This window comes from Crotalus tigris, unplaced genomic scaffold (assembly GCF_016545835.1).
Source record: "Crotalus tigris isolate CLP2741 ecotype Arizona unplaced genomic scaffold, ASM1654583v1 scf7180000020347.5012614909:4044961, whole genome shotgun sequence".
Classification (NCBI taxonomy): Eukaryota; Metazoa; Chordata; class Lepidosauria; order Squamata; family Viperidae; genus Crotalus; species Crotalus tigris.
Window position 1 is genome coordinate 2,339,717 of NW_024097978.1, and position 25,332 is coordinate 2,365,048.

The window sequence follows — 25,332 nt, forward strand, 5'->3', positions numbered from 1 at the left end:
AATAGACCATGCAAAAGAGACAATCAACCAGCACAAAAGAGAAAAAGACTCCAGCACCTCTCCACCAGTAATTGACATTCAGATCAACATAGATTAACTCCAAGGTCACCTTCAGAGCAAGAATCAAATTAACAATACCCCAACCTAGAAACTGTCAAAGAGCCTTTAGTAAACAGCTCAACCAAAGAATCCCTAAGACCACACTGACCCAGCCAGGCAAGATACCAGAATATAAACTGACAGCAAACAGCACTCCTTATTACCACTGATGATGTTATCTAGTTAGGGTAATGAAACATCTGCAAGAAAACAAGCAAGCTCAGAGAGCACCAAGGACCCCTCAAACGCTGTAATACTGCAGCCCATTTACTGTGGATAATGATCCATTCTGCTTAAGACTTGTCAAATATTGGGCCTTATTACCCAGGAGTGAGCAAATTCCCTGCATAGCTCAGTCAACTTCTGACATAATGTGAGAGTGAGCAACAAGCGACTACCATTAATGTTTATTTAAATAGATAGTATGTTTAATTGATATCATGCACACATGTTTATTCATCTCTCATATAGTTCTTTAGGAAACTAGGAAAGCTGGAGGTTAAGCTAAGGATAAGAAAAGACTAACTCTTGTTGACTGTTGTTTTTCTCTGCTAGGCAGCATAATTTTTATATTTAATTGACCCCAGGGTAGTTGTTTTATTGTTTTTCGCCTCCCAGAGTCACTTGTTGAGATGGGTGATTTTACAAATTAAGAAACCCCATGTAATTTTACAAGTTTCATTCAATCTCGACTCGAGTCTTTTAACACCACGCAGGTATACATCCTTTCCAAACCGCAATCGGTTAATCCTATATGAAATGGGATTTAATATTTGCATTTGCTATACGATTTTGGACAAAACAGGATTTGTATTCGAAGAAACCATCGAGGGCTGTAAAGTTTCAATGATGCCAAATTCATTTACTAGCAAGCAGGTTCCATTAGAGTCAATGGGACTGATTTCCTAAGCAGCCTTCCAGAGTATCTCTTCAGCGAGGCACTGGGCTAGCCAAGAGCGCAGCTATTCCATACAGCCAAATGAAGTGAACATGAAATCGGATTGCTCTTCTATAAACTTTCCTTAATCTCCCCAGCCGCCTCCACTTTAGCTTGGCACCTTCCTTTCTCCTCTGGCTTAAAAAAGAAAAGAAAAAAAATGGCCAAAGACGTCACTCCGTTCCTAGCCTGGCGACCAATCATCTCATGCGGAACGCCAACGGTGGTGCTTTGCAATTAAAGGCGAGCGAGCTTCACCCTCTCGTTTTCTTCTTTCCCGTTGATTTGCTGATTCGGCAGTGCCGGAAATGACGCACTAATGGGTGTCTCTTTGACCAATCAAAAGGCGCGCCGGTCCAGCTTAGTGTTCGATCAAATGGGTTGAATTTTGGCGGCGGCGGCGGCATCTGAGAGTTTGAGTCTTCACTTAGCATCCCGTTCGGATTTTACTTGCAGAGGGAATAGCGGCGGCAGTGGCAACGGCCGTCTCTAAGCTCCTCATGGCTAAATCTGTGCAGGAAAGGTAAGAGGGTGAAGGACTTTTCTGAAACCAAGCTGGGAAGGGAACTGTCTGCATCTGGAGAGCTGAGCGGCGACCGGATTTCATGGCTCCCTTGAGTGAGAACCCCTTTATTGCCATGGCACTCTCCCCCCTCGAAAAGCAGCCTCAGAAGCAAAGGAAGGTCTGAAGAAGGCTCGATATCGGATGCCCCAGCCGCAATACAGTTTCATCTTTTGACAGCTAAGCAGTGAAGCTTTGTATGGCTGGTTATAATTCAAACCGAAAGACCAAGGCTGTGGTCTGGGAATTTTTTAAAAAAATACAAGGTGGACAGGCAAATCTTAAAAAAAAGATTAAAAGACATGTCAGAAGTAAGTCTTCATCCTGATTCATCCAAGCTGGGATAAATAAGCAACATGTCGACTACTTTAGGAAGAAGGTTGCAGTTTATTGAAGAAGCAGAAAGATGGTCCTTGCAAGAAAGCAGAGAGAAAAGAGGAAAGAGGAGTTGAGCACATGGGTAACAGGTTTTTATACTCTCTCTAGCCTTGTTTGGAATAGTTTCCTGTTCCTGTGGCATGAACCTTGAGGCTATTTCTAAGTGCTTTTCTAGGCCTTGATATTTGTGGTTTAATCCTATTATCATATCCTGCTTCCCAGGTGATGGGGCTAATGACTCCTAGAGTTTGGGTGGGGCATGCAGATTTTCTCTTTGTCTTCTTGATTGCTCTGGCTTCAACTTTCTGATAGTTTTACATCTGCACTTGTATGGGGCTAGCTCTTGCTTGGGGCAAAGAGATAGATTTGGGGCCAGGTTTGGTTTTAAAAAATCCTTTTGAGGAAAAATATATTTTTCTGCCCTTTTAACATTTCCTTCTCTGGGCTAACTTCCCTCAATCCCCGCTTTGTGCCTTAAATGTGAGAATGTCACACTTATTGGCACAACATTAAAATTGATCTGGTCAGGGAGACTTGGTAGGCAAGCTTTTAAACTGTTAAGCAAAAAAAAAATAAGACATTAATGCAGCAGAAAAAGATCCCTTTAGTGGCTCCCAAAAGGGGAGCTTGCACCCATAAAGTTCTAAAAATCAGGGCAAAAATTTTGTTAGGTGGAAAAGAAATTTATAGTGTCCAATATTCTGTGCCAATCATTTTCAAATGTTGGATGTCACTTTTAGCTTCCAGTCAGGTTTGCATACCTCCCAAAATTCTTCACAGCCATGGTTTTCCTTAGTACATGACCACTGGCTGCCCATTTTCAAGGGTTGTTTCCTGCCTTAGCTCTTAGTTCAGTGCATCCAGGTTTGTAATGTCCAATTGAGGTTAGCCAGTATGCCAGGCTATTAATTTTTTCTTTAAATTGCACATAATGAGCTCTAGGAATCTCAATCTGAGCCCAACAGTGCAAGATATTCAGGGCTGAGGTTTGGGATCTCTTTCCTGTTGCTTCCTTAGTCAGGGCATAAGAATTGCAAATCACCTGAGGGGGCCTAGTTCCCTCCCCCTTGGAATTTTCAGGAAGTTGTGCTTGCAAAGCTTTGGTGCAATAGACCAAAAAATCAGCCTGGGGGAAACTTTACTAAAGGTAGGTGGAGGGGATAGACTCAATGTGATTCTGAACTGTGTGTGTGTGTGTGTGTGTGTGTGTGTGTGCGCAACTATTCCCAAATGCCATCTCTCCATTAATACATTCAACTGGCTTGTTACAATACAAATTGGGCAAGAAAGAAAAGTTTACAATGAGTTTCCACCCTCCCCCTCTACAGCCTAATTTTCACTTCTGAGGTTTCACATGGCACCAGTGGCTCCAGGACTCCTTCCTTCTGCAGCTCTCACAGGCATCTGGGGAATGGTAGAACTTGGGAAGATGTTCCACTCAGATCGCATGGTGGCTTTTTAGTGGATGGCTGGATTCAAAACCCAATTTCCATGGCTCAAATGGATGGAGGCAGCATCTGGTTTTGTGTGTTCTGCTTCCAAAGGTTTGGGAGAGGATTGCAGGGTTGAAAGATACAAGAACAAGATCTCCCCCACTTTCTGGGTGGACTCTCCCAGGAGAGGCAGACAAACGATATGGAGAACAAAGGGCAAGAAAGGAATTGGAAGGGGGATAGCTTGCAGGCAGTTTGAAAAGGCATTTATACTGCAGTTATTAGAGAAACAGATAGACAAATGGGGACAAGCACAGATTAAGGACAAGAAAAACCTGAATTCTGGTAAGAGAACAACAAAATGAAATGTTTGACTTTTGAACTTGAACATTTGCAACATATTAAGGACAAGAATTTGCAACTTGAGAGGAAAAAAAATGCTAGGCAGCTTGAGAATGCTGAAAACTCCAAATAATTTTAAAAGCCTAATATTTTAATATGTGCAACTTGCCAAGGGCAGGAGAATCTGCCTTTAACATTTATTCCAAAATAGACCACATTATTTTAGAGATTGGAAAATGCTTATGTTTCTGAAAGCTTCATAGTAGTTTCACCAATTAGTGATAGGATAAGAAAAGTAACTTAAGAAAATTATTTCCCCAAACAAGCAGACTTGAACTTCAAAAGGCTCTTGTAGATAGACACACATTTTTCAGGAAAAGGATAGATAGATAAAACCCATTTAGAACACAAATTCATTTGCAACATATTGCAGAATGATTTTCCAGAGCTTGGGGCAGGACCCAGCAGGCAGGACACCCCCTCCTCACTCCAAAGAGGAAATATCTTGGCAAATACAAGGAGGACTGGAGGAATATTTAAACAAGGGACAGTGAGTTAATTGATACAGAACATCCCTGTCCCTGGCAATCAAAAATTACAGGGTTAGCAGTGCAAGTAACATAGATGTGTGTGGACAAGAATATCAACCTTGCTATCAAGCAAAATCAAGCTTTTGATAGTGTCACACAAAGAGGACTAATGCATAGGTGTCAGTCATAAAGAATGAGGGCAAATATGATATAGTTGTCATTATAGAAACATGGTGGGATAAAACCCACAAACGGAACACTCAGCTAGAGGGATTTCAATTGTTTAAAAGAAACAGACCAAATAAAAGAGGAGGCAGAGTTTCTCTCTATATATAAGAAATAACTACATATCTACAGAATTAGGGCACAACAATGATGGAAACTGTCCTGAATGCATTTGGATCAATATAAAAGGGGGGAAATGACATTGCCATAGGTGTATACTATAGGCCATTCAACCATACAGGGGAAATAGAACTTTTTGCTAGTCAGCTAACTAAGGTACATAGGAAACACATGACAATAGAAAGTCAAACTAGAGTCTTGGACTTTAAGAGAGCTAATTTCAATAAACTTGAGAGGGCTTGGGAGAGATTCCATGGATGAGAATCTTCAAGGGGAAACAACTCAAGAAACTTGGGAATTTTTTTTTAAATGTCCCAGTCTAGCACACTACCAACAAAGAAGATAAATAATAGCTCTCAAGAGAAACCAGCATGGCTGCATAAAGAACTCTCTAATAAATTGACATATAAGAGGGACCAGTATAAAAAGTGGAAAGAGGGGCACATAATTACAGCAGAATATTAGCAAATAGTCTGAGCCTGCAAAGATGAGGTGAAGAAAGCTAAGGCTCAAAATGAACTAAGGCTTGTGGCCACAGTCAAAAATAATAAAAAGCAAACAGTCCAACTTATCAAAAACAGTACCATAAAAAAATAGATTAGAAGCACAAGTTAAGTTAGGCAAGAAAATGGCCAAATTGGTTTCCCAGCAAAGCCCTAAGCAAAGTCTATTTTTTATATATAGTTTCTTTACTATCTCTTTTTCATAGTGGCCTGGATGGGTAGCTGATTCCTGTCCCAGGCTTCAAGCAAGCTCTCAACTGGGGAACCTATCTCAGCCCTGGAATTGGAACCTCCCATGCTTCTATGATGGGATTTTCCTCTAACGCTAAAGGGATTATACACCAGAAGCCTCCTTGTGAGACTGCTTCCTACCACCACGGTTTTGTGGGTCCAAAAAGGGGACTCATGGAGCACTCTGGATCCCTCTCAGAGTATGTGGGCTCCTTGAGGGATCTGCCATGTTTTCAGACCAAAAAAGGGGTCTGCAGAGACACTTCTGGTTCCCCCCTCAGAAGGTACAGGTTACTCTTTGGCTGGCTTCACGCCACTGTTTTGCGGACCTCCGATGTCCGTGAGGACCTCTGCTTGCTTTCAGAGGTAAGTGGCCGCTCCTAGCCCAAGGCTTAATTTCCTAACTTTGTTTTGCTTACAGGGCTTTACCAGCTAGTTGCCCAAATCCAATTATTTTATTCACTCATTCCATTTCATTTTCACACAGCCTCTCCCTTTTCCCTAACAAAAGGTTCTGTGCTCTGACCAAACCCCCATGCTTTCCAGGTTCTTCCAATTAAACAGATCCTTTCTGCTGCTAGGAAAGACCAGAAGGAGCAACATCCAACTGTGATTGGGGAAAAAAAGTCCTCTCACTTACACAAACAGAAATACACACATTTCTTTGTTCCCCTGGGCTTTAAACTTAAAATTTAGAGGTACTCACCTTCACCTTCTTTCCAAAGCAGCCCTTGAGCTCAAACTCTCAGAACTCCCTTTACTATCTTGGCTCCACATGGACCAGGCCTGGGAGACCCATCCACAGACACAAGGGGATATGCTGCCGGCAAGATGGGGCTTACCAGTCTGTCCATTGGAGAGGTTAGCATTGGAGTCCCATTTGGGGTGCCAAATTGTCAGAAGTAAGTCTTCATCCTGGTTCATCCAAGCCGGGATAAATAAGCAACATGGTGACTGCTTTGGGAAGAAGGTTACAGTTTATTGAAGAAGCAGAAAGATGGTCCTTGCAAGAAAGAGCAGAGAGGAAAGAGGAGTTGAGCACATGGGCAGCAGGTTTTTATATCCCCTCTAGCCTTGTTTGGAATAGTTTCCTGTTCCTGTGGCATGAACCTTGAGGCTATTTCTGAGTGTTTTTCTAGGCCTTGATATTTGTGGTTTAATCCTATTATCATATCCTGCTTCCCAGGTGATGGGGCTAATGACTCCTAGAGTTTGGGTGGGGCATGCAGATTTTCTCTTTGTCTTCTTGATTGTTCTGGCTTCAACTTTCTGATGGTTTTACATCTGCACTTGTATGGGGCTAGCTCTTGCTTGGGGCAGAGAGATAGATTTGGGGCCAGGTTTGGTTTTAAAAAATCCTTTTGAGGAAAAATACCGTAAATGCCGGCGTACAAGGCGACCCGGCGTATAAGACGACTCCCGTCTTTATAGCCGGGCCGCATTCCTAGAACGTCGTCTTATACGCCGGAAACTACCAGTATTTCCGGCGTATAAGACGACTCAGCGTATAAGACGACCCTCGTCTTTGGCGCCGATTTCAGCGCTCGCGGAAGTCGCCTTATACGCCGGCATTTACGGTATATTCTTCTGCCCTTTTAATATTTCCTTCTCTGGGCTAACCTCCCTCAGAAGGCAGTGGTTAACCACTTATATTTGGCCACCAAAAAATAAAAAAAAATAGCATGGGTGTGTCCATGAAGTCCCAGGAGTTAAACCGGATTCTAGGATGCCTTTATTCTATCATATCAATTGTGGGTTTTTAAGCTACATAAAGTCATCAGCTTGTTTGGGAAAGATGTTCTGGGGCTTCCTGTCCATCTCCTGTTGCATCTTATGAGGACAACAACATTGGCTTATTTTACAACTTTGTTTCAAAGCAAGGTGTGTGTTTGTTCTGAACACTTAAATGATTATATTTAATGTATTTAATCAAATTTCTAGTCTTCTCAATCACTGAAGGACCTCTATCCTTGTAAACGTCTTTTTGATTAGGTATTTACATTTATTGTACTTTTATACCTCCAATAACAGAAGTTTTTGGTACAGTAAGTTCCAGTTCCACCTTAGGCATTGAGCCAGCCGGGTGACTTGGGCTACATTCAGTAATTACTTTCTCTCAGCCCTAAGAAAAAGGCAGAGCCAAACAGTACAAAAAGCCTTGCCAAGAAAACTATAGGGCAGTGATGGTGAACCTTTTAGAGACCGAGTGCCCAAACTGCAGTGCAAAACCCACTTATGCATCGTCGGGTGCTGGGTGGGCATGGCCCATTGGGTGGGTGTGGCCCATGGGTGGGCATGGCTGCGATGGTAACAGCAGGCTGGATGGGACTAAAATGTTCAATCAATCAATTCCCACTTTGCAAGATCTTTTTTTTCTGCGAGAAGTTGAAATTGACTGATTGATTGAAGCTTTTTTTGTACACAGTGGCAGAGGCCTAAAGCAAAAAGGGTTTTATAAAACCCAGCTGAAGGCCTAGGACTGGAGTGACGGTGCATGTGCCCACAGGGAGGGCTCTGAGTGCTGCCTCTGGCACCTGTGCCATAGGTTCGCCACCACTGCTATAGGGACTTGTCCAAGCAGTTATCAGAAATCAACACTACAAGAACTAGAAGTCTAAGAGCATGTTATATATTTTTAGAAAAAGAGGGAGCACATGTATACTGCCAGGGCTATTCTCTCAAGACCCTGAGATGTATGAACAGCATTAAGTTCCTTCTACTGATTAAGTACTCTATTTTAGTAATCTTTTAACAAGTTTGAAGCCAAGTTTGTCCTTGGCTGCTTGTTCTTTCCAGGGTGCCCAAAATCACATGTGATAGTCACCAGATCAGAGATGAAGTTCAATCTTTGACATTTTCTGTTAAAAAAAGTATTAATGTATTACATTGATGTCTAATATTAATACTGTTGTTGTTAATTGCGAAGTCGTGTCCGACCCATCGCGACCCCATGGACAACATTCCTCCAGGTCTTCCTGTCCTCTACCATCTTCTGGAGTCCATTTAAATTCACACCTACTGCTTCAGTGACTCCATCCAGCCATCTCATTCTCTGTCGTCCCCTTCTTCTATTGCCCTCAATCTTTCCCAGCATTAGGCTCTTCTCCAGTGAATCCTTCCTTCTCATTAGGTGGCCAAAGTACTTGAGTTTCAACTTCAGGATCTGGCCTTCTAAAGAGCAGTCGGGGTTGATCTCTTCTAGGACCGACCGGTTTGAACGCCTTGCAGTCCAAGGGACTCGCAGGAGTCTTCTCCAGCACCACAGTTCAAAGGCCTCAATTCTTTTGCGCTCAGCCTTTCTTATGGTCCAACTTTCACAGCCATACATTGCAACTGGGAAAACCATGGCCTGGACTATGCGTACTTTTGTTGGCAGGGTGATGTCTCTGCTTTTTAGTATGCTGTCTAGATTTGCCATAGCTTTCCTCCCCAGGAGCAAGCGTCTTTTAATTTCTTGGCTGCAGTCCCCATCTGAGGTGATCTTGGAGCCCAGAAAAATAAAATCTGTCACTACCTCCATTTCTTCCCCATCTATTTGCCAGGAATTGAGAGGGCCGGATGCCATGATTTTGGTTTTCTTAATGTTGAGTTTCAAGCCAACTTTTGCACTCTCCTTCTTCACCCGCATCAAGAGGCTCTTTAGTTCCTCTTCACTTTCTGCCATTAGAGTGGTATCATCTGCATATCTTAGGTTGTTGATATTTCTCCCGGCAATCTTAATTCCAACTTTTGATTCATCTAGCCCTGCCTTTCTCATGATGTGCTCTGCATATAAGTTAAATAGGCAGGGCGACAGTATACAGCCTTGCCGGACTCCTTTTCCAATTTTGAACCAATCAGTGGTTCCGTGTTCGGTTCTCACTGTTGCTTCTTGACCCGCATATAGGTTTCTCAAGAGACAAATGAGATGGTCTGGTACTCCCATCTCTTTAAGAACTTGCCACAATTTGTTGTGATCCACACAATCAAAGGCTTTTGCATAGTCAATGAAGCAGAAGTAGATGTTTTTCTGGAACTCCCTAGCTTTCTCCATGATCCAGCGTATGTTGGCAATTTGATCTCTAGTTCCTCTGCCTCTTCGAAATCCTGCCTGTACTTCTGATAGTTCTCGATCCACATACTGCTGGAGTCTAGCTTGTAGGATTTTAAGCATAACTTTACTAGCATGTGAAATGAGTGCAATGGTGCGATAGTTTGAACATTCTTTGGCATTGCCTTTCTTTGGAATTGGAATGTAAACTGACCTTTTCCAATCCTGTGGCCACTGTTGAGTTTTCCAAATTTGCTGGCAAATTGAGTGTAGCACTTTTACTGCATCTTCTTTTAAGATTTTGAATAGCTCAGCTGGAATACTGTCACCTCCACTAGCTTTGTTGTTGCTCAGATTTTCTAAGGCCCATTTCACTTCACATTCTAGGATGTCTGGTTCGAGGTCAATGACCATCTCATTGTGGTTATCTGGGATGTTAAGCTCATTCTTGTATAGTTCTTCTGTGTAGTTTTGCCATCTCTTCTTAATCTCTTCTGCCTCTGTTAGGTCTCTGCCATTTTGGTCCTTTATCATGCCCATCTTTGCATGAAACGTTCCCTTCATATCTCCAATTTTCTTGAAGAGATCTCTGGTCCTCCCTGTTCTGTTGTTTTCTTCTATTTCTTTGCACTGTTCATTTAAGAAGGCATTCTTATCTCTTCTAGCTACTCTCTGGAATTCTGCATTCAATTGGGTGTATCTTTCTCTTTCTCCTTTGTCTTTCGCTTCCCTTCTTTCCTCAGCTATTTGCAAAGCTTCCTCAGACAGCCATTTTGCTTTCTTGCATTTCTTTTTCTTTGGGATGGTTTTAGTTGCTACCTCTTGTACAATGTTGCGAACTTCCATCCATAGTTCTTCAGGCACTCTGTCTATCAGATCCAGTTCCTTAAATCTATTTGTCACCTCTACTGTATATTCATCAGGAATATGATTTAGTTCATACCTGAGTGGCCTAGTGCTTTTCCCTACTTTTTTCAATTTAAGCCTAAATTTTGCAACGAGAAGCTCATGATCTGAGCCACAGTCAGCTCCTGGTCTTGTTTTTACTGACTGTATAGAGCTTCTCCATCTTTGGCTGCAGAGTACATAGTCAATCTGATTTCTATGTTGACCGTCTGGTGATGTCCATGTGTAGAGCCGTCTCTTGGGTTGTTGGAAAAGAGTGTTTGTTATGACCATCGTATTCTCTTGACAAAATTCTATTAGCCTGTGCCCTGCTTCATTTTGTACTCCAAGGCCAAACTTGCCTGTTATTCCGGTTATCTTTTGGCTTCCTACCTTAGCATTCCAATCCCCCATGATGATAAGGACATCATTTTTTGGTGTTAATTCTATAAGGTGCTGTAGGGCTTCATAGAACCGGTCAATTTCATCCTCTTCAGCACCAGTGGTTGGGGCATAGATTTGGACTACTGTGATATTGAATGGTTTGCCTTGGATTCGAATTGAGATCATTCTGTCATTTTGGGGATTGTATCCCAGTATTGCTTTTCCTATTCTTTTATTGACTATGAAGGCTACTCCATTTCTTCTGAGGGATTCTTGCCCACAGTAGTATACCTGATGGTCATCTGAGTTAAATTCACCCATTCTTGTCCATTTTAGTTCGCTGATTCCTAAGATGTCGATGTTCAGTCTTGTCATCTCTTTTTTGACTACGTCTAGCTTGCCTTGATTCATGGATCTTACATTCCAGGTTCCTATGGAGAAAAAATCTTTACAGCATCGGACTTTCCTTTCACCACCAGATATATCCACAGCTGAGCGTCCTTTCGGCTTTGGCCCAGTCGCTTCATTCTTTCTGGCGCTACTAGTACTAGCCCTCTGCTCTTCCCCAGTAGCATATTGGACACCTTCCGACCTGAGGGGCTCATCTTCCAGCGTCATATCTTTTTTCCTTTTAGTACTGTCCATGGGGTTTTCATGGCAAAGATACTGGAGTGGTTTGCCATTTCCTTCTCCAGTGGATCACATTTTGTCAGAACTCTCTGCTATAACCTGTCCGTCTTGGGTGGCCCTGCACGGCATAGCTTATAGCTTCATTGAGTTACGCAAGCCCCTTCGCCACGACAAGGCAGTAATCCATAAAGGGGAATATTAATACTAATGTGATGCAAATGAGAATTCTGATGTAGGGAGCAGAACTGAAGAAGCTTCTTGGCTGAGAAGCAAAATGTCTTCAAGGAAAAACAAAGTCCAGTTGCCTTTTGAAAAAGCACCTTTGGGAGTAAAGGCAATGCGTGCATAAAGTGTCCTCATGGCATTGAAATTACTCTTTTCTTTTTCAGTGAAATTTTGGCTTCTTCCCTGATTAATAGTGTGAATCAAGCACTGGGAAAGCTTCTAGATTTGTGGAATGCAATGGGAATTAGCAAAGAGTTGCAGCTTGAACGCATGCAGGTTGCAAAGTCCCAAATTGAGGTATGGATCAGAATAACAGCCTTGAAATGTAAAGTGTCTTATGTGACATTGGATTGCATGAAACATCCAGTACCAATTCCCAGAACCCATTTTAGGGGAAAATTGCTGTTTTGTGGTATGATGTGATATTGGCCATCAAATGTTGCTCCAATAGAAATTTTGGTTTCATTGAAGTAAAATAGAGATAGGTTACAGGCAGTCTGCCTGTGATCATGCTAGTTTACAGTATGATTATCCCAAAATAACCATTCTCAGCACAATAATTTTTAAGTAGTTCTTGTGTAAGTTTAAGATCCATTTTCATTTTAAATTGCACCCCCAAAAAGTCCAATATGATTTCATCCCACATACCTGGAAATGTCACAGCGTCACTGGAACATTGCAATTGTTCTTCAAATATGTAAAGTTGCTGATTGAGACAAAGTCAACAGCTGGGAAAAATATGTGGACAATGCCACATAAAGTTTCTGAAATGTATAATGTGTTGAGAGATCAGACTATTCTGCATAATTCTAGCCTTTCATTGTAATGATAAAAATTCAGGCTTTTCAGAGATTTTGAAACTAGAAAAGGAAAGCTACTTAATGGGAAGATAATAGGAAAAATATTAAACAAAATGTTATCTTGAATTCTTCGAAATACAATACAGTAAACTGGAGTAGGGGCACCTTATCAAATTGTCTTATCAATTTTTTTCCTATTTTTTTTATTTAGTAGTCCTGTGCAAAGAAGCTCTTTGCAAATTTTATGGAAAATATGTTTCCTAAAGGTTGCAAGCTGTATTCAAATAAAGACAGCTAGCATTTCTTTTTGTAAAACCTTGGGGGGGGGAGGGATGTTACTCTAAGATGTATTGTGCTTCAAGTAAAATTAACTTGTTTGAATATATTATCCCCTTTGGAAATGTGTGAAAAACATTGGGGTGTTTAGGACAGCTACTTAAAAACTTGGAAAGCTTCGGAAGATCCATTAAATCCAATATCTCTCTCTCTCTCTCTAACAATACAGGAAAGTTAAAAGCACCTGAAACAGGGTACAGTACTTTTTTTCCCTGCAAAATAAATTGCTCAAGGGAAGAGGTATTTATCTTTAATGCAAGTGTCTGTCTCTCAGCAACTGCCACTTTAATACAGTTTAGATCAGGGGTGTCAAACTAAATTTCATTGAGGGCAGCATCAGCATTGTGTTTACCCTGGGGAGTGGGGGTGGGGCAGATGGGTGTGGCCGGGATGGGCATGGCCTACTGGGTGGGCATGGCCATCTCAACACTCACTCACTTCAGGGGTGCCTGGGCAGGACTGGGGCAGATCTGAGGGTCTCCGGTGGAGGAGGGTGGGACCAGGGCAAGCGAAGGGACATGGTCCCTCTTTCCTTCCTTCCTTCCTTCCTCCCACCCTCTGTTCCTCCCTCCTCCCTTCCTCTGTTCTTTCTTTCCTTCCTCCTTCCCTTTTTCCCTCCCTCCCTCCATTCGTTCCTTCCTCTGGAACTGCTGGAGATCCATTGGAACCACTAAGATCCACTGGAACTAGCAAGGAGCTGCCCCGCTGCCTCTGTCCTGCCCCCTAGGTGTGCACCCAGGAGACAACCAGTGCCGGCATCCTGTGTGAAGTCAGCTTGCTGGGCAAGACAGCCAGCAGGGATGGGACTTCATTTGCGCGCACACCAGGAGGCAGGGCAGGGCAGAGCTGCCCCTGGATTTAAGGCTGAGCGCATTCTGGCTTTGATGGACACAACCAGGTTGTAGATCAGTGCACCCCCATCCCTCCCACCAGCACCACCAGCTTCACAGCCACAAGGCTTCCTTTCACCGGGAGAGGCCCTCCCCCACGCAGAATAGCAAGACCAGCAGCAACATGGCAGCGCTGGCAATCTCGCCCCCTCCCATCACCCCTTCCTGAGCGTGAAGGAAAGAAAGAGATGAGAAGGAGATAAGGAAGAAAGTGTAGTGGAGAGGAGAGTTGGGGGAGGATCGGCACTGGCTGGGAGGCTTTGCCGGAGCTCTGCGGATTCGGCAGAGAGGTCAGGAGCTCCGGCTGCCTCTGCGGTGGCTGGCGGCAGGGCGGGGCTCTTGGGGAGGGATTTTTAAAAGGGAAAAGGAGATTAACTGGGGGAAGAAGATTTTATTTTCTCTTTTCCAGAGAGACAAGCCAAGAGGAGGGAGTGCGAGGTAGGAAGTTGGCGAAAAAGTTTTTTATTCTTTCTCCGGAGAATAAACTTCCTACCTCGCTCTCCCTCTTGGCTTGTCTCTCCGGAGAGAATAAAAAGCCTGCCACTTTAATATAGTTTAGATCAAAGTATTATAAACTAAAAGCCTTCTTCCCAATTACAGGTACTCGGTTTTTAATTTTTGTAGTAAGTAATCATTTTATTTGCCTGATGTATCGCGACATTTGGCTTGTAGCAGGGAAATATGGAGGACTAGTTTTAACTGTTCTCGATTTTGTTGTCATGCCCCAAATTTGTTTTCAATGAAACCATGTTTCAGAATCCAATTATATTTCATCTCTAGTTATCAATTATAGAAAACCCCATTTCTGCCTTCTCTGGATTCTGTCATACGATGAAGGGAAGGGAGTGAACAAAGGGGCTTTATGGCCCTCACTTCCTTCGGTACACTTCAAAGGAACTGGGTGTGTGTATCACCAAAAGAACTAACCATAACAATGGGGCTATTACCTTTCATGTAGTTTTCTCTGAAGAAAGGAACTGGATGTGTGTATCACCAAAAGGACTAACCATAACAAAGGGGGCTATTACCTTTCATGTACTTTTCTCTGAAATCTCCATCCAGCCGGCAGTAAGGAAAACGGGGTGGGAGTGTAATGCCTGAGACTGTCACTGGAAGTAGGGGGTGATTGGGTGGGGCTACTGAGGAACCCCTTAAAACCTTGAATGGGAGAGCTTGGACCCCAAGTCCTGTCTAGAATGCCTGCAACCATTTTCTCTTAATAAAGGATGCCTGTTAGAAGAATTATTCCAAGAGTTCTGTCTTCTTAAGATGCAAAGTGGGGTGGGTCCTTACATTAGACAGGACTTGCAAAATTAATCCGCCTGGAAGGGAGACCCTTGCCGGGGGATTTTGCAAAAATTTACATGTCAGACAATGGAGCAAGAAAGGGGGGAAACTCCCTGGAAAGAGAGCCGCTGCCCCAACTGGAACCTTGCCAGATGTTGGGAGAGAGGTCAGATTCCTCAGGAGAAGAAGTAGTGGAGACACGGGACCACAAGCCTCGCTGGTCAATGGGCGTTGGAAAGAAAAGTGAGTGGGGAAAGGAATCAAGAAAGGTGACCCTGAGACGGGGGGCCAAGCAACCAGAATGGAAGCAGAAGATGGAGATGGAGAAATCCATGCACGCAAGTGAAGAGGGAGAAAGCTGGGCACCGTACTCAGACTGGATCCTACAGAAAGCTATTGACCTGATGAAGAGAACTCTCAACTCCCTAGGAGAGGAGAATCCTGAGCCCTAAGGCCGCCTCAGCTCCTGGAGCCGCAAAGGGAGAGACACAGAGGGGGAAGTGGAACCTGCAACCCCGGGGACATCTGCTGATCCAGTAGTCCCCACCCCCTATTGAACCACAGATGGCGATCTGGACGGAAGACACTAGCACCAGCAACGGAGGCACCGATCCATTCCAAGACGTCCGCCGTTGGAGGTGAAATTCAAAGGGGAGCCAACACGCTTGGGGTTTTTCCTAACCCAAGTCCTCAGCTACATGGAGGAATACGGGCAGGACATCCCCAGCGACAAAGCCCGCATCTGGATCGTGCAATCTGCCCTGGATGGACCGGCTGCAGATTGGGTGGTGAACTTGCACGATTCCAATGCCCCAGAAAGCGACTTCAACCATTTCATGTCCTCTCTGAGAAGACGATTTGAAGACCCCCTGGCTGATCGCAAAGCCCGCAAAAGGATAAAAACGATGAGGCAAGGCAGACACCCGGTGGCTGAATATACGCAAGAATTCCGGGCCATTGCCAGCAAACTGAACTGGCCAGAAGACATCCTCCTTAGCCATTTCAAAGACGGACTAAATTATGACCTATATGATGCTTGCCTGCCCCAAGGGGACCCACACCAACTTGAGGAACGGTACATCTTGGCAGAGGAAGCAGAGATCGACATATTGAAGAGACACCGCCAAGGAAAACAATGGAGCCGCTCCCTGCCTGAGTTGACACACAAACCAGTGAAACCATTGGCTACAGCCAAGAAGCAAATGGGGTGTTTCAAGTGAGGAAGAGAAGGGCATCGAGCTGTAGAATGGTGCTCCAAAGCCCCCCAGCACAACCCACACAGATCCCCAATCAGCAAATCCGGAAAGTCTTCAGCTAAGCTAAAAGAAACTGCCATGAGAATGATGGAAATTGCGGAACCCCCCACTTCTGCTCATCAGGGGGAAAGAACTCCAGCCCACACCGCAGGGCTGGTGGATGCCTCAGATGACAGCTCGGAGGGCGAACCCCTGGTAAGTGGACGCATCGCATCCATCCTCAAGACAGTGACTATATTAATTTCCCCCATGCCCGAAGCCGTGAAGGTGAAAGCCTTAATAGACTCTGGCTGCACCCGCTGCCTCATTAGCCCAACACTAGTGGGGAATCTGGGCATTCCGTCAAAGAGACTAGAACAACCAATCTCATTTGGCCAGTTAGATGGATCCATAGCAGGGGGGGTGCCAGCTACCCTAGCCACTCTACCAATACACCTCTCCCTGGGCAAACATGAGGAGGACAAAACGTTTGTGGTGACCCCAGGCATGGAATGCCCAATGATCCTAGGGATGGAATGGTTAAAAAAATGGAACCCCTGGGTAAATTGGAGGATGACAGAAATCAAATTCCCAAAGGGGGACCCTATGGACTTAAAATCCCAAGGGGGGCTACCAGAATCAAGAATAGAAAAAGCATCCATGGGAGAGGAAAAGGGACTAACAGAAATACCAGAGGAATACAGAGACCTTGCTGAAGTTTTTAGTGAGGAGAGGGCGGATGAGCTCCCCCCCCCCACCGACCCACAGACTGTACCATTGAATTCAAGCCTGGGGCAAAACTCCCGAAGCCCAGATTACACTCCATGAGCCCAAAGGAGAAGGAGGAAATGGAAAGATTCATAAAAAAAAAAACCTAGAGAGGGGTTTCATTGAGCCAGCAAGCCTAAAGTGGCTGCCCCGGTCCTCTTTAGAGAGAAGAAGGATGGCTCTTTACGCTTATGCGTGGATTATAGGGCCCTGAATACAATCAGTGAAAGTAACCTATACCCTCTGCCCCTCATCAAAGACATGCTGTCACACCTCTCGAAAGGGAAAAATTTTTCTAAACTAGACCTAAGGGAAGCTTACTATCATGTGAGAATTAAGGAAGGGGACGAATGGAAGACCGCATTTAACTGCCCCATGGGATGCTATCAATTCAAAGTCTTGCCATTTGGATTACAAGGGGGGCCCTGCAGTCTTTATGCAATTAGTCAATGACATTCTAAGGGAGCACCTGTTTAAGGGGGTCCTTGTTTACTTGGACGACATTCTTATCTTCACCGAAACAAAAGAGGAACATGTCAACCTTGTCAGAGCGGTTTTAAAGAAATTGCGAGCCGCTCACCTATATGCCAAACTCTCAAAATGCGAATTCCACCAGGAAAGGATAGACTACCTAGGTTATCGCATATCCCCCCAGGGCATTGAAATGGACCCAGAGAAGCTCAGAGCAGTATTAGATTGGGCATCACCCCACACAAGAAAGCAACTACAAAGTTTCCTGGGCTTTGCAAACTTTTACCGCCAATTCATCCCCTCATTTGCCCAGATAGCCTTGCCCCTCACTAACTTACTAAAAACGAAGGGAACATCCTCAGTTTGGAAACAGACGAATGGTTCCAGAAAAACAAAAATGTGTGCACAATGAGAGACGGGTTGCCTTGGGTAGGGGAAAAGTTATATATACCAACAACCCAAAGAGTCACTTTCATGCAGCTTTGCCATGACACAAAATCAGCAGGGCATTTTGGATTTGTAAAAACTTTACACTTAATTAAACGGCAATTTTGGTGGCCATCAATAAAAAAGGACATAGAAAATTATGTAGCCAGCTGCCCAAAATGTGCAACTGCAAAGAGGTTGCAAGGGAAATCGCCAGGACTATTACAAACAGTGGCAAATCCCTCAGTCCCCTGGAGGGAAATAGCCATGGATTTTATAGTGGAATTGTCAGAAAGCAATGGGAATACTGTTGTCTGGACGGTCACAGACTTGTTTTCCAAACAGGTGCACTTTATCCCTTGCCAAAAGATTCCCACTGCAAAGGCCTTAGCAAAACTTTTCGTCCAGCACATTTACAGATTGCACGGGGCACCCCAACGCATCATCTCTGATAGGGGAGTGCAATTTACGTCTGCATTTTGGAAGGAATTTTTATCCCTCTTAGGGACCACTCAGGGACTGACATCTAGCCATCATCCACAAGGAGATGGACAAACGGAACGTTGTCATTCAGTACTTGAGCAATATTTGAGATGTTTTTTGAATTTCCAACAAAGTGATTGGACGGACTTACTCCCTTTTGCAGAAGTTGCCTACAATAATGCAGTCCACTCCAGCACAGGCTACACTCCTTTTCAAATAGCCAACGGCCAAAGTTTCAACCCCATGCCAGAATTAACCCCAAAGAAACCAACGATCCCATCACTGAAAGAATGGATGGAACAATTACAAGACACCTGGCCAATAGTTAGGAAAGCACTAGATGAAGCTAGGCAGGCATACAAAGCACAAGCCGATAAAAAAAGGGTTGAGCCGTCACCATTCATTATAGCAGAAATGGTGTACTTATCTACAAAATACCTAAAGTCCCTAAAGCCCTGTAAAAAAACTTGGACCAAAATATATAGGACCTTTTCCAATTAAAAGAATCATAAACCCAGTAACAGTAGAATTAGAATTACCCAAAAATCTCAGGCAAATACACCCAATTTTTCATTGCAGCTTGCTGAAAAGAGAGCGTCAGTCACCTCTATGGCCAAAAATCCCCCCACCACCACCTCCAAGCATGGTAGAGGGCGAACAACACTTCGAAATAAAGGAAATCCTTGACTCTAGGAGATATCATGGAGCGACTTAGTACCTAGTTGCCTGGAAACACCCCCCTCCCTCACAAAATGAGTGGGTCCATAAACGTCATGTCAGAGCCCCGGAGCTATTGAAGAAGTTTCACACAGAATACCCTAACAAGCCTGACTAACTTTTATACCTGTTTTGTTTTCTTTCAGGTGCATCTGTCGTATTTTTGAGGGGCAGGATGTCAGAATCCAATTATATTTCATCTCTAGTTATCAATTATTAAAAAACCCCATTTCTGCCTTCTATGGATTCTGCCATACGATGAAGGGAAGAGGGTGAACAAAGGGGCTTTATGGCTCTCACTTCCTTCGGTACACTTCAAAGGAACTGATTGTGTGTATTGCCAAAAGAGCTAACCATAAGAATGGAGCTGTTACCTTTCATGTAGTTTTCTTTGAAGTCTCCATCCAGCCAGCAAAAAGGAAAAGAGGGGGTAGAATTGTAATGCCTGAAACCGTCGTTGGAAGAGGGGGGGGTGATTGGGTGGGACTACTGGGGAACCCCTTAAAACCTTGAATGGGAGAGCTTGGACCCCATGTCCTGTCTAGAACGCCTGCAACCATTTTCTCTTAATAAAGGATGCCTGTTGGAAGAATTATTCCAAGAGTTCTGTCTTCTTAAGATGCAAAGTGGGGTGGGTCCTTACAGGAGTTTTTTAAGTCTCGACAGTCACTTGTCTGAAATGGTATAGGTTCTCCTGCTTGAGCAGGGGGCTGGACTAGAAAACCTCCAAGGTCCCTTCCAGCTCTGTTATGTTCTTTTCTGTTCTAGTAGAATCAGCAAACAATCGGAGAGAGGCCACTCACAGAAGTGCTAAATATATATATTTGCTGTATAACTTTACAGGCTGATGACAGACTAACTATCCTTCAGTCAGAGAAGGAATATCGTCTGGCTTTAGTAAGGGCTGTTAAAGAAAAACAGGAGCGGCTGGAGAAGTTGATACAGCTACACAGAGAGGATCAGGCGTTGTGTACAGAGCTTTGTGTAGCCCCTTATAATATCCCTACTGGCAGTATTCCGAATACCACAGAGTTGAAAGAACTAAAAGAACATATTACAAATCTTCTGGAAGTAAAGGTACGGTACTGATTTATATCTCTTCATGAGCAAATCAGACATTGCAGTGAAAAAAATAAGCTAAATGAGCACTCTGTTTTCTTGAGCGAAAAAGAATGAGTGAGCATGGTGAGATCTCTCTGTTCTTCATCTCATCTCATCAAATTCTATAAAGTTTGCTGCCAGAAGATATGCAAGATATTCATCTAGAATATGCAAAGAATTTGTAATCAAATTAAGCATGACATGGAGGAATATGCAGAGATTCTATTTTACGATTAATGGAAAGTCAACTAATAACCTCTTCTTACAAGGTTCTTTGTGGAGGACAGTTTTCCTGAGTACCTTCAGAGTGGCAACTCCCTCGCTGGACCATCAGTAATTTATTTATCAAATTTATACGGCCACCCATCCCACACAAGTTGTCTCTTAGCAGCTTACAGTAAAACCAACAGTTGAAACAGTATACAAAAACCAAATAAAACAAATATAATTTTTTAAAAAAGTAATGAAAAAACACATCAGAATATTATGCATGATGCAGCCAATACATGGAGTCACTGTTGGCACAGAATCCCCAAGTTTGTTGAAACAGCCATGGTTTAAGCGGACTGTCTATCTTTCATGGTATCTGCCTGGCTGATATGAGCCAACAAGATTGGCATGCTCCAGACCCTTTCAATCGGTGTTATCTTTTAGGAACTACTGTAGGAAGTGTATCTTCCATGCTGCAGTGCCTGCTCATCTTATTTGTTCTTGTATTTGTTTTTTATCTTGGGTTTTTTTCTTATTAATACAGTATTTAATTTCCTTTGTGATATTATGAGTTGGGCAGATTCTAAATTGCATAACAGTAAAAATAAAAATGGAATAAATTAAAATGAGCTCTTTAATTTTAAGACATTTAATCTATTGAGTTATTTATTTGAACAGGAACAAAGATTAAAAGAGTTTCATAAACTGAGGAGAGAAGTCAGACTACATAGTAAAGAAATTGGACACATATCTGATGGAACACTGGAAAATAATATGTTATGTGATGACGAAGAAAAGTACATTTGCCTTACAGTAAAATACCTTGAAGATCTCCAACTGCTTATCCATCAGGTTGGGCTTTTTGTGAATCAATTACCTGAGCTATTAACTCACAATATTGTTTAACATCATATTTCATAAAAAGCAAGGAAGGCTCCAAAATGAAAGTCTCTCAGCTTTTCTTGGTGTGGATTCATAGCATTTATACAATGTGGTTTATCAGTCTACTAGACCAGGCATGTCAAACACAGCAGCCCACGGGCCGGATGTGGCCTGAGCAGGCCACTCCTACCCTGGCCCCGCAAAGGCAACACAAGTCCCGATACATCATGGTACGGCCTATTATGTGATCGGGTTTGACGTCCCTATACTAGACTTTGTAACATTACAAAGGGGTGATGGTAAGAATGATAATAAATCAAGTTTTAATTAATTTAATTAGTGTTTTCTTTAGCTCAGGCTCATCTTTTGGATCTGTCCAGTATCAGCAGCCTGTGCAAATGATTGAGGTTAAGGTTATACTTATTAAAAGCTATTTAATAGCATTTTAATTATTGTTGTTTTCAGTCTCTTACAACGTTTGAACATACATACAGAGAGAGAAAGAGATTATGTTCCATTATCAACCATTATCCTTTACTGAGCAAAGGAACATGGAAACTGGGCCTTTTTTCCCTATTGACTTACTAGTCAACATAGGTTCTGTTAGATCTGACTTGCTTTTCCCTTTAGGCTACTATTTAAAGAGAAACACAGTTCACTTACCTTAGTTTTTATTCATTTGTATCCCATCTTTATTATCTTTACAAATAACTCAAGGCTGTGAACATATCCAACACAGCTTCCTCCTTATACTTTCCCCACAACAACAACCCTGCAGAATGAGTTGGGCTGAGAGAGATGATTGGCCCAAAGTCACCCAGCTAATTTTTATGGCTAAGGTGGGATTAGAATTCACACTCTCCCACTTTCTAGCCTAGTGTCTTAACTGCTGTACCAAATTCTTAGTTCTCCATTCTTTAGATAACCTTTTTTGCATATACTGATTTGAGTGTGCCTTTGAAGTTGCAGAAGAAGAAAGAGTCTCTGACAGCCACCAAGGAGGTCATAATGAAAGCAGTTCAACTTCTGTGGGACAGACTTCAGTGGCCACAAGAAAAACAAGAACAGTTCACAAAAATGACCAGCCTGTGTTCCATCTGCGAAGCCACAAATATGGTAAGAGAAGGAGAATTTTGACCTCTCTCTCCACTGCTAACCTGAATGTAATAAGTGAAGTATATTGTGTAACCATTGACAATGGTTTCATCTTGTTTTCATTAGTGGGAGAAAGAACTGCGAACTTTAGAAGAGCTGAAGAAAGAGAAACTTAAAGAAATTACTTTGAAAGTCAGGCAAGAGCTTGAGAGCTATTGGCAAAAATGCTTTTATACCGATGAACAAAAAGGCGCATTTCAGCCCTTTTATGATGGTAATTCATTGTAGCATATGTTTTTAAATTTTAAATGTAATCATTATTTACTTTACGCATGGGAAGTCCTGTGCTTGAAAGCAAAGAGATTTTAAAAAGCATATGAGAGGGTTGCTGTGGGCATGGGTGAAAAAGTAGCGGGAACAATTTTAAATTTCCTGCTGGCTTCCCCACTGAATTGTGGGAAATTGGCAGGAAACATACAAAATCATGATCATATGAGTGCAGCTAGCCTCGATGACATAGATGTTGTCCCCAATTCGGGTCTGAGCTTGGTGCTGAGGCCGATGAAGAACACCAGACACAAAGTTCAGGCTTTTATTGAGGAGCTCCAAGAAAAGGGATCCTGGCCAAAATGCCAAGGAACCTCGAACCACAGAATTAATAAAGTTTTATACATTTTCTCTAAAGTAGAAGGCAGGATAAGGTGGGATATATAAGAAATATCATCTAATAAACATTTCAATAATAATCTAACAATTATTCTGTTGGTCTCTAGCTGTCCCTGTTCCTAAACCTTGCTTAATGAATGCTTCAGGAGTTATCTAATACACATCCTATTTGCTCCAGGCCATCTCTATTCCTAGCTTTTAGCTGAGCTTGCAAGATGCCTAAATCTTCTGTTACTTTTTTAACCACACAGAATTGTTACAAGCTTTACACGTGCATATTCCCTGTGAATAAACATTCTTTGTTCTTGCCAGACAAACGCTCCAATTACAGGCTTCCTGATCTCTTTTGAAGTGTATGCCTAATCTTGCTTTGTTTTGGCAACCAGCCCATAATTTCCCCCCTCTTTGAATCTGAAAATGATTTCATTTTCCAAGATTCACCCAGCATCACTATCCGTGTACAGGTAGACCGCATAGTTTGCCTACAGGCAGAAAGGCAAAGTTGGAAGGCATTGTAATCCACAACAGGTGATTAAGAGAACAATGACTATACCCATCAGACTCATTATTAGGGTTCTCAACTAGCTGAAATCAGGTAACCATCCTGTCAGCCAATGCCACCAGCCTTCCCTTTTTTTTAATGTGTGGGGTTGCAGCTATCTTTGCTATGTGTGCAGCTTGGTCCTGGATTTCCTCAGCAAATATACACACAGCACTGTTGTCCAATTAACACACACACACACCTCTGTTGGATGCCAATACCATATCTAGAGCCATTCTATTCTCAATTATTATTTGTCATTTGCTGCAGCAATAAAAAGCTCCCCAGTCTTATTAGCTAGAAATTCCACCACTGCTTGTATATGATATATGGCATTATTGAGGGACTGGAACCCACTAAACCAGGAGATAGTCGGTATTCCTTCAGGTCCTTTCTGGATTGTTCAAGCTCCCTATGATTTCAGGTGTCAGTCCAATGTTCTCTCAAATAGCACAGTTCAGAGAGAAAGTCCTCCATAACATACAATGTCCTGAAAAAAAACAGGTAACCAGGAAACGCAGAATACAAATTCCCCTCCAGTCATTTGGTTCTATTAAACAGCAGCCGTAGACTTAAGACAGTGATGGCGAACCTTTTAGACACCGAGTGCTCAAAAACTGCCCCGCCCCCCTGCTGCGGTCTGCGCCCTGCCAACCCCCCCTCTCACCCACAGGGTAACCTACTACCTCCACAGCCCATTGCAGCAGATTGCCCAAGTGGCCCTGCAGTAACATGGTGGCCATGCCCTCTGCTCGTGCCCCGCAGCATCATCTGTATTCAACGGGCACAAGGGCGAAGTCTTGTCCCTGCTGCCCAGCTGCCATGTCCTTGGCTGCACTGCTCCATGTGGGCAGCTCCCGGGATGACTTTCCTCCAGGAGGGCTGCTGGTGAGGACGGGGCCACAGGGGGAAGTGGGGCTGGGGCGATGGCGTGCATGGGTACCCACAGAGAGGGCTCTGCATGCCACCTCTGGCACACATGCCATAGGTTCGCCACCACTGATCTAAGATGTCTGTCACAGCTTAGAGCAGGGGTGGGCAACCTTGGCTCTTTTATGACTCATGGACTTCAACTCCCAGAATTCCTGAGCCAGCCATGCTGCATAGTTGCCTTTAAGTTGGACTCTTAGGGGTGGGTTCCTGGCCACTTTTGGGATTATTTCTGGCACAGATCAGGCAAGCTGCTATAGTTGGGGAGGCTACAGAATAGAGCCCTTGCCGACTGCATAGCATGCCACAAAGTCTACCAGGGCTTTTGCCTCCCCCCCCCCCCAAGGTGTGCTTGCATGTATTTGAGAAAAAAGAATCCTTAGGGGTGTATCTGGCAGAATACGTTTGCCCTCCACCATCCATCATTCCCCTCCCTGCCTCCAACTGACGTGGCCCATGCCCTGTTCTTGGGTGGAGAAGTGGGTATGGAAAGAGAAATTGGAATTAGGGAGGCTGCGAATTCTGAGTGTCATATGGCAGCTTCTCTAGCAGCCCTGCCTGAAGCCTGGTTCCCTTTTGCGTAAAGGGTGTCTCCCTTAGACTGCTCTTTGACATGTATGACTGTTGCTTGTTTTGGCTGTTGAACTGCCTCCAATAATTCTAAAATTCGTGGATCATACTTAGTAGTTGATCCTTTTGCATTTAATAATCCCCTTTCCTTCCATAAGGCTCCATGGGCGTGCAAGACTCCAAAGACATATTTGCTGTTTGTGTAAATGGTTACTGTTTGTTCCACAGCCAGCTGTAAGGCTCTAGTTAAAGTGACCAGCTCAGCCAATTGGGCAGAAGTGTTTTACTGGTAATGGCTTGGCTTCTATAACTTTCTCTGGCCTTCTACCTTCTACTACCATCTATAAACCACTCGCAGTCAGCATTTGGGATAGGCCAAGGGTAGGCAACCTTGGCTCTTTTATGACTTG

The 25,332-nt window shown here is 43.4% G+C and overlaps 1 protein-coding gene across 4 annotated transcripts in view; it reads left to right on the plus strand.

The window, feature by feature from the left end:
- Positions 1–1,997: 1,997 nt before the first annotated feature.
- Positions 1,998–25,332, plus strand: part of LOC120318696 (protein regulator of cytokinesis 1-like) — a 42,920-nt gene continuing 19,585 nt past the window's right edge. For 2 of the 4 annotated variants that reach the window (XM_039366674.1, XM_039366676.1), the window contains exons 1-6: positions 1,998–2,058; positions 11,679–11,811; positions 19,771–20,004; positions 20,917–21,090; positions 22,084–22,236; positions 22,342–22,489. In XM_039366674.1, the coding sequence (XP_039222608.1) occupies positions 11,752–11,811; positions 19,771–20,004; positions 20,917–21,090; positions 22,084–22,236; positions 22,342–22,489 (769 nt within the window). In that variant the 5' untranslated portion in view covers positions 1,998–2,058; positions 11,679–11,751. The remainder of the gene's footprint in view (positions 2,059–11,678; positions 11,812–19,770; positions 20,005–20,916; positions 21,091–22,083; positions 22,237–22,341; positions 22,490–25,332) is intronic. The other 2 variants (XM_039366675.1, XM_039366677.1) reach the window with 2 other exon arrangements.